Source organism: Oryctolagus cuniculus, chromosome 1 (assembly GCF_964237555.1).
Source record: "Oryctolagus cuniculus chromosome 1, mOryCun1.1, whole genome shotgun sequence".
Classification (NCBI taxonomy): domain Eukaryota; kingdom Metazoa; phylum Chordata; class Mammalia; order Lagomorpha; family Leporidae; genus Oryctolagus; species Oryctolagus cuniculus.
Genome location: NC_091432.1, coordinates 94,317,830 through 94,327,546, shown reverse-complemented (window position 1 = coordinate 94,327,546; position 9,717 = coordinate 94,317,830). Strand labels below are relative to the sequence as shown.

At 46.1% G+C, this 9,717-nt stretch overlaps 1 protein-coding gene across 1 annotated transcript in view; it reads left to right on the top strand.

Annotated features, from left to right (window-relative positions):
• Window positions 1–3,114: 3,114 nt before the first annotated feature.
• The window catches only part of MMP20 (matrix metallopeptidase 20), a 44,459-nt gene continuing 37,856 nt past the window's right edge, over window positions 3,115–9,717 (top strand). The window contains exon 1 of the mRNA XM_002708568.3: window positions 3,115–3,267. Coding sequence (XP_002708614.3) covers window positions 3,142–3,267 — 126 coding nt within the window. The 5' untranslated portion in view covers window positions 3,115–3,141. The remainder of the gene's footprint in view (window positions 3,268–9,717) is intronic.

The window sequence follows — 9,717 nt, the reverse complement described above, 5'->3', positions numbered from 1 at the left end:
CTCTCCGCGGTCTCCGCGCCCCTTAGCGCCCGCACCACGGCCTTCGCACTAGCCCAGTGTTCTATTAGCGCCCCGTGCGCTCTCCCCGTTCGTGCCCCGCACGCTCTCTCTGCACGCGGCGGCTTCCGCGAGTCACACAGCCTAGCTCACGTTTCCGCCACCGGTATTCAGTCTAAGTTCCCCGGGCTAACCTGGCGAATTCAACCTAGCTCACGTCTGCGCTTTTCGGTTTGGCTTCCCGTCTTTTGTTCCCTGGGCTAATCTGACGGATTCCAACCTGGCCCACGTCTCCGCCTCTGGTTCCAGATTTTCACCCCTTGTTCCCCGGGCTGACTAGACGAATCCCAAGCTAGCTTACATCTCCGCCTCAGCCTGCCCCCGCGGCTTCATCCTCCTAACATTTTTCTCTACCTGGTATGTTTCCTAACTTTTCTTCCAACAATATTCCCCTCTCATTTCTCCTGGCGTCTCCCCACAGTCCGTATCCAAGTCTGTTTCTTCTAGGTTTCACTTTCGCTTTTAATCTCCTAGCTTTTTTCCCACAGTCCGTATCCAAGTCTATGCCTAGGCTTTCGATAGCTTCTTCCGGCACCTTTTCCGTCCGGCTTTTCCCTAGGCTCTTTGCTAGTCTCTCTCTCTGGTATTTTCCCGCTTCTTCCCGTTTCTTCTCTCCTAGGTTTCCTATCTGAGTCACGGCACCATTATGTCGCTCCCCCTCTTTGCGGAGGAACGACACAGGACCCTGCACTGTTCTTTTGTCTGCTCGGCCATCCCCGGGTTTGCTGTTGGTTCTTCCTGGGTTGGCTACCGTCCCCTCCACCTCCGTGGAAGGGCGGTTCCCCCTGCCACTTTCCCCACTTCCATGGGGGAGCGGCACACCGCCGGCCGGCTCTCTCGGGGGCTGCACAGGTGTTCCCTCAGATGTTCCTGGTGCATGTTGTCTCTCTCCTCCTTTATAGTCCTCTTCCACCAATCCCAACTCTGCTACCCACACGCCAAGTACGCTGCTCTCCTCCAATCAGGAGCAGGTCCTACAGTTTATTGGTTGAACTGGAGGCAGCTGTGTAGAAGCTGTTTCCTCCTCTCCCAGCGCCATATTGTGGGAGAGCAGATGCATAGAATAAGTCTTAATTCCAGTAACAGTCTAGTCTGAGTTGCTCCCCACACCTTCTCCCTGCATTGCAAATAAAAACTTTTTAAAATAAGTTAATGTGAAGGTAAGTCATTGTATACTTTCAAGTGGTTATCAAGTAATAAGAGAAAATTATTTGCAAGAAAAATGACTTTCAAATACTAGATGTATCACCTCTAAAGAGCAAGGCCCTGGATAATAAGAGCAGTATTGCATACTTTCTGTGATTACGGTGTTCTTGGCAGTTTTTATGCCTTTTTAAAAATATTTATTTATTCATTTGAAAGAGTTATAGAGAGGCAGAGGCAGAGAGATCTTCCATCTGCTGATTTACTGAACAAATGGCTGCAACAGTTGGAGCTGGGCCTATCTGAAGCCAGGAGTTTCTTCTGGGTCTACCATGTGGATGCAGGGGCCCAAGCACTTGGACCATCCTCTGCTGCTTTCCCAGGCACATTAGCAGGGAGCTGGATCTGAAGTGGAGCAGCCAGAACTTGAACGAGCACCCATACGGGATGCAGGCTCTGCAGTATCCCCGCTATGCCACAGAGCTGGCCGCTTTATACATTTTTTTTTTCAGCATATCTCCAACCACATAATTCTATTTGCTCAGTGGTTTTCCAGCTTTCACGTGCATCAGAATTTCCTGGAGACTTGCTAAAACACAAATCAATGGGCCCTATTTCCAGAGTAATCTGGGTGGGTCCTGAGGGTTTGCGTTTCCAGGTGATGGTGACGCATCTGGTCGGCCTAGGACCCACGGTTCGAAAATCATTGATTCAGTCATCCACACATCCATGTAAAAATACTTATTAAAAGCCTACCAGGTCCCTGGCACCAAAATAAAAAGATAAGCAAAACATTATTTTGTAAGAGCTAATGTTTACTAAGCACTTTGCTAAGAGCTTTGTTATGACATGATTTACTCCTGTATAAGTCTACCAAGTGGGTCTCTCTTCCTCTGTCATATCACAGCTGAAAGAGATGAACATGGTCACTCAAAAGTCATACACACAACTGTCAGGATGGGGATTTGAACCCAGCTCTCAAGGATGCTAGGCGGTGCGAGCAGATACCACACTAAAATGCTGTGCTACTCCATTTGGAGGAGTTTACACAGACTAGTATTATTGTCAGTCATTCACGGTTAAAAACAATAATGTTCACAGAAAATACCTTGTCCAAGGTCACACAGCTAAGAGATATCTCCACTAAAACCTAATCTCAGTTTGTCTGACTTCAAAGTGCTTTTCCCACCATATAACACCTTTTCTCCAAGCCATCTCCAGATCCAAATCCATCTGAAGTAGAGTTGGGAAAAAGAACAAGGCCAAATTCATCAGAGGGTGCTGAGAACGGAGAGTCCTGTCTAAAGTCTCCATTCCCTAAAGAATTCTATGTTAACCCAAAGCTCTAACCGCTAGCCATTCACTTTGCGTCCTAAGTCAGCACAGTGTAACATGGTGTCACCTTGATGATTCAGGATCTCAGTGTCTTCGAACCATCATTACGAACGGCATCTCCTACTGGGAAATGTTGAAGTGGATGCAGAGGATACAGGAGATTGGGTTGAATGTGTGTGGAGCCCAGCATGACTGCGAGGACAGATTCAATTCGAAGATAACCTTTTACCTTTTCTGTGATCAGCTTGGTGAAAGGGCCCCTCACCAGGACACATCCGATGCTTTGGTTGAGTTGGGTTCAGATCAATCAAGTTTACTGCAAAGCATGTCCATAGCTGATAAACTTCATGAAAACCAACTGTTGATCTCTTTTTGTGATCTGGTAAATCGTGAAGGATGAAGCTTTCCCTGACTCCTGCTGCAGGCTTGTGTTACCCCGTCATCAGGGGGAGGAAGGAGCTGTATAATTACCGTTTGAGACATGAATCATCCTTGCTTGGAGGGCCCACACCTGTTTGACTCTATAAAAGGAGCCCAAGGTCGAAGTGCAAATGTGCACTGTCTGCTGTCCCCGGGCTGATATAATTACCAAGCTACCCCGAGGAGATGAAGGTGCTCCCCGCATCTGGCCTTGCTGTCCTCCTCGTCACGGCTTTGAAGTTTTCCACTGCAACCCCCTCCCTATTTGCAGCCACCCCCAGGACCTGGAGGAACAACTTCCACCTTGCACAGGTTTGTGAATCTTTGCCCAATTCACTCTTCCTCCCCTGCCCCAGAAAACCTAAAAGGGAAAATTGAGAGACAAGTAAAAATCTGTTATTCTTTGTACATCACTTTCTAAGTCCATTGAGGTCTAACCGGTACTCTCTCCTGTCCATCTACGTGTGGTGTCTAGTGCATATCAGGTACAAATGCTGCATGAACGATTCATAAATGAATAAATCTCTAGCTAGCTATCTTGCTTCATGCAGACTTTGTGGAGGCTTGCAAAAAACACACAATACAAAAAAAAAAAAAGAACAAGTATTGGAGAAATAATGTAGGGGGGGAAATAGGGCAGAAAAACAAAAACTGAGCTAGAAAAGAGTTGCGAATTTGGTGCTAAGCATGCATGTTAGTAGTCACAGTTAAAAGATCTCCTGTGGTCCCATTGGTAAAGATGACTCTCATATTCAGGACTGTCTTGATCAAATTTAAAGCTGATCATGTTTGTCCTGGGAGCCAAAGCCCTTATCATTTAGAGGGCTTTCCTCCTCTCTGGAACACATTTCCCAGCTGTCCTTATTTACTTATGCTTTCCTATTTTAAAAATACTTGTTCTGTTACTGATTTGAGAGTCATAGAAACAGAAACAGAAAGCTCCCCTCTTCTGATTGCCTCCCCAAATGCCTGCACCAAGCAGGGCTGAGCTGGGTCTGGAGCCGGCAGTTGGGAATATTGCCCAAGTCTGCTGTGTGGATGGAAGGGGCCCCAGCACTTGAGCCATCACTTGTTAGGTCTCAGAGTCTATTAGCAGGAATCTAAAATCAGGAACTGGAGCCAGGAATTGACCCTAGGCGCTCCAATACGGGATGCAGGCCTCTTAACCGTGAGGCCAAACACCCACTCCATCGAATTTCTTCTTTTAAGAGCTCTCTCATCTGATGAAAAAGGACCTGGTACAAATAATTCATATCTAAATTTTTCACATGACTCAAAATTGTTCCAAGTGTTTTGTATTTTATGAAGGAAGGTTGCAATCCTGAGCCTAATGAAGTGACTTTCTAATGATGGAATTTCGAACGTCAGTGAAAGAGCTTTGCGTGCAGGCCTCTGTCTGTAAAATTGCAGCGTGTCTGTGATTACCAGCTCTGCCTCGGGGTTGCTCGCTGCCTGCCGGGCTGCACACACACTGCATTGCAGAGCTGATTTTCGCCCGTGCACACCATCATGTTCCCACTGATTGGCCACATTTCTTGTCTTTTCTAATTAGTCAGTTCCCCTGCCACATCCGTCCTGCAACACTTTGACATCAGTCAGCCTATAGACATACAGCAGAAGCCCACAACAGGCCTGTCGAATTGGACTTGCTTGGACTTGAGCCTACTCTCAGATCAACTCCAAAATAACTTAGAATCCATAAAAAATGTGTATTTTATTGGTGCTACTTAGCTTTAGTTCCATTCTCTCCAAATGTCATTCTTCCCCACGCAGCCTCATGCCACTCTGATTCAGAAACTATGGAGATTTTATGACCTCAAGAAAGAGAGAACAGAATAGATCCGAGATGTCTGAGACACAGACTTTAGTCCATGCTGCAAGTAATCTACAATCCGTGGCCGAACTTGGCTGTGCCATTCACTTCTACGTTGACTATGGTGGCTTTGCTGCCACAGTGGCAGCATATAGCCTTCAATGGCAAAAATACTATCAGCTCTTTCTAGGTAAAACAAATCACCCCAGTCTGTGTAGCAATAAGGCCAGAAAGCCTTGGGCTAAAGCTTTCCTTGCTAGCCTCACCTGTCACAGATTGGCTAGGAGTGCTTGGGAAACATGTTAGTTGCCTTGGGATGTTGGGAGTCTTAGTGACTCCTTACTTCTTCTGCTCCAAATAATTAGTCAGTCCTGCTCAGCCTCTGTTCTGACAGAGTCTCAGAATGACCTTGTCTGCACATTGCAGCTGGCAGGGTCCTGCTGCTTGTAACATTCCTGGTCATCAGCTCTGGGCAGGAAGACTAATCATTCCTCAGGAGGCTGGAATGAGCTGGTCAAACTTCTAGAAATATAGGTTTCTAGAAATATACAATGACCTCATCAACTTTATAAAATCACAAATGCAAACATGAAAATAGGCAGTAAGTTCACTTAGTGAATGTTTACTGGGTAGTGTGTGCTGGACGAACACGAGTGAGCCAAATAAGCGAAGTCTCTGTTCTCACAGCACTGACGTGGGGCTGACCGGATGGGTGGCCATGGACTGGGGCGGAGGTGGTCGGGGGTGGAGATACAGAAGTCAATAACTGCACAAGATGATTTCAGAATGTGATAAATAATATTGTGAAAAGGTTAGCCACGACAGTACAGAATGACTGGCGCAGTGGGGAGTAGTCCCCGAGGGCCTCTCAGAGAAGGTGACATTTGAGAGGAACCTGAGCTATATGAAGACCTGGAACCCAGGCTGTCCAGGCAGAGGGAACAGCAAGTGCAAGAGGCTCGGGGTCCAGGAGCTTAGAGCGCAGCCTTCGAGCCCCCTGGCGAGTCTCGGGGACAGGCCAGGCCAGGCCCTCGTCTGGGCCTTGGTAGTCTGGGTCAGGTTAAGGACATTCTGCACTGCTCTCTTCTTTCTAGCTCACTTCCTGAGGACATTTGTGCCTGGAGACATCAACACAGGCCATGTGTCCAAACAGCTGCCGCCTCTGCCTCCAAAGCCCACAGACACCACCACCTACACCTGCAAAGAGAAACGGGTCCTTACTTGATTGGCTTCATGTCCTCTTGCAACCTTACATTCTTTTTTGATAATTTGTATAAAGGCTTTGAAAATGATGGAATGATATAACGCTTACCTCATCTCATAATCCAGGCCTTGATTCAGGGCTTGTTTGTCTGTTTGTTTAAAAATATTTGTGCAAGTGCTCCTTGGCTTAGGATGGGGCCATGTCCCAGTAAACCCATCATAAATTGAAAATCTCTTCAAAGTGTACTGACTGTCCCTCACCCACCAAACATCACCGCCCAGCATGTCGGTGCACTGTGGGGCTGCGGGTTGTTGCCCGTCGAGGTCAGCTGGGCTGGCAGTCAGCTGTGATGCTACCGCCGGCACCAGGAGAGAGAACAGATGCAGAGATCACTGCCCTGGGCAAAGGTCATAATTCAAAACTTGAAGTACAGCTTCTACTGAACGCATTTTGCTTTTGCATCAAGAAATCGCTAAGCTAAATTGTAAGTCAGGAGCCATCTGGTAGTATCAATATGGTATTTAAAAGTGCTTTTTTGCCTTTAAAAATAACATGCATTTTTACTACTGCATTGTTATTGATTCATAATTAAATAAATGGAAAGTAAAAATAAAATCTTCCAATTACCAACCATCAACTTCAGGTGTTCTTATTACTACTTTCTTTTCTAACAATTTTTTTCAGCTGATATTGTCTTCACACTGTGGGTCCTACTTTTCTCATTGACTATTCTGTCCTAAGAAAGCGTTCATTTTTATATATTTTCATAAACATCATTTAAGTGTCAAAATATTCCAGAACATAAGTGAGCTATAATTTACTTAACCATTCTCTTTGTTAGAGGGATACATTATTTCCTTATGAGTAATGTTTCCATGAGCATCGTTGTACATTATCCTAATCTAAAAGATTATTTTTCCAGACTAGTTTTCTAGAAATGGGATTAAAGAGTAAGAGGGCACCTTAAAATCTTCTGATACATTTAAAAACGTTTTCACGCTGAGGACCTCATGGTGAGGTCAGTAGGGCAGAAATAAATCCCATTTGATAGATGAGAAAGCTGACACAAAAGAAATATCCATGCTTCTTAGTGACACAGCCCAGATTATAACTCAGAATTTTTCAAATAGTATCAAAAGTTATCACAAATTGGCTTAATTAATATTTTCAATTAATTAATATTAATATTAATTAATTAATATTTTCAACAAAGAAATATCTTACATCCAAAATTATAAGATATAAATATTTAAAAAATATAAAAGGATACTCAAAAAACTGCCCTTGTTCAGGCTCAGCCCTGGCTGCTGCGAGCATTTGATTAGTGAACCCCAGAGGGAAGATCTCTGTCTCTTCTGTGTCTTTCTGTCTCTTTGCCTTTCAAATAAGTAAAAAATGAATAGACAGGCCGGCGCCGCGGCTCACTAGGCTAATCCTCCGCCTTGCGGCGCTGGCACACCGGGTTCTAGTCCCGGTTGGGGCGCCGGATTCTGTCCCGGTTGCCCCTCTTCCAGGCCAGCTCTCTGCTGTGGCCAGGGAGTGCAGTGGAGGATGGCCCAGGTGCTTGGGCCCTGCACCCCATGGGAGACCAGGAGAAGCACCTGGCTCCTGGCTCCTGCCATCGGATCAGCGCGGTGTGCCGGCCGCAGCACATTGGCCGCGGCGGCCATTGGAGGGTGAACCAACGGCAAAGGAAGACCTTTCTCTCTCACTATCCACTCTGCCTGTCAAAAAAAAAAAAAAAAAAGAATAAGAGGAAGAAGAAAAAGGAAGAAGAAGAAAGAAAGAAAGAAAGAAAGAAAGAAAGAAAGAAAGAAAGAAAGAAAGAAAGGAAGGAAGGAAGGAAGGAAGGAAGGAAGAGAGGGAGGGAGGAAGGAGAGAGAGAGAGAGAGAGAGAATGAATTAACTAAATCTGGGGCAAGTGCTGTGGCACAGTGGTTAGGTGGTTGCTTGGGACAGCCTTATCCCATGTCGGAGTGCCCGGTTTCAAGCTTCAGCTCTGCTTCCCATTGATGCTTATCTCAAAATGCTTGAGACTCTGCCACCCACAAGGGGGAGACCTTGATGGAGTTTTGGGCTCCTAGCTTGGGCTTACTGCAGCCCTGGCTATTGCTGGCATTTGGGAGGTGAATAAGTGGAATGGAAGACCTCTCTCTCTCTCTCTCTCTCTCTCTCTGTGTGTGTGTGTGTGTGTGTGTGTGTGTCACTCTGCTATTCAAATAAGTAAAAATAAATAAATTAAACCTAAAAAACAGAGGAAGAGTTCTTTTTGTAAAAACATCTCTTAATTCCATCATTAAGCTATAAACAAACATTGCTAACCCCTTAGTCTTATATGCTTTCCTATGATTCAGGGTCAGGATTTGGGTGAAGCAGATGAGACAGGGTAGAATCCTATCTTTATTTAAAATGTTGATATTTTATTTATCATGGGTTTTTGCATTAATTTTTCTTTAACATTTTGCACCAGTATATTACTGGTTGGTGAGATGCTGGCAGCCCACGCTCACTTCACCGTAATCTTCACTGATGACTACGTATCCCTTCTGTTTAGAGGCACTGCTCATACTGTAATTGAGTATATTTTCCACCTAGTTTGCATGCCCATCTTCGGTTGCATGACCATATTTTGTGAAGCAGAAATTAGAACTATAACCAACTCAAAGGGGACAAATATTTGCGATCACAACTGTCTCAGATTTGAAGCAGCTAATCTTATATGCAGAGGTGAACTCTGAGAGGCATAATGCAGACATTGCCATGAGCACCGTATTATCACAGCATCAGCTTGCACAAACAGGAGTGATCCATCGAATCAGCTTCTTGCAAAAAGGATATGAAATGCTTCCTTCAGGTGGCCTTATCAGAGCTGGAAATGCAATCAGAGCCACACATTTTTTCAGAGTGCCTCATCTGAGTGTCAGACCTTCTCCTTTTTCCTCCCCTTGGGTTCTCATCTCACCTAAGCATTTAAGGTACGACCACCAGGAAACTGAGCTCCTGTCACCCACAGGGCAGGGGGTGAAGGCTCGGTTGGTCCTGCAGTGAGGAAATGGAGCACCCTCTGCAAACAAGTGAGTAAGACTCACTCCGTTGGTTTTTCCCTTAACAATAATAGTATGTGTTCACTCTGGAAACCTGCTGGACATAGAAAGAATAAAGAGGCCGGTGCCGCGGCCCAATAGGCTAATCCTCCACCTAGCGGCGCTGGCACACCGGGTTCTAGTCCCGGTCAGGGTGCCGGATTCTGTCCCGGTTGCCCCTCTTCCAGGCCAGCTCTCTGCTATGGCCAGGGAGTGCAGTGGAGGATGGCCCAAGTGCTTGGGCCCTGCACCCCATGGGAGACCAGGAGAAGCACCTGGCTCCTGCCATCAGATCAGCGCGGTGTGCCGGCCACAGCACGCTGGCCACGGCAGCCATCGGAGGGTGAACCAAAGGCAAAGGAAGACCTTTCTCTCTGTCTCTCTCTCTCTCACTGTCCACTCTGCCTGTCAAAATAAATAAATAAATAAATAAATAAATAAATATAAAAAATAAAAAAAGAATAAAGAAGAAATATTCGGGGGCCAGAGCTGTGGCTCACTTGGTTAATCCTCCGGCTGCAGTGCCGGCACCCCGGGGTTCTAGTCCCAGTTGGGGTGCCAGTTCTAGTCCTGGCTGCTCCTCTTCCAGTCCAGCTCTCTGCTGTGGCCCAGGAAGGCAGTGGAGGATGGCCCAAGTGCTTGGGCCCTGCACCCGCATGGGA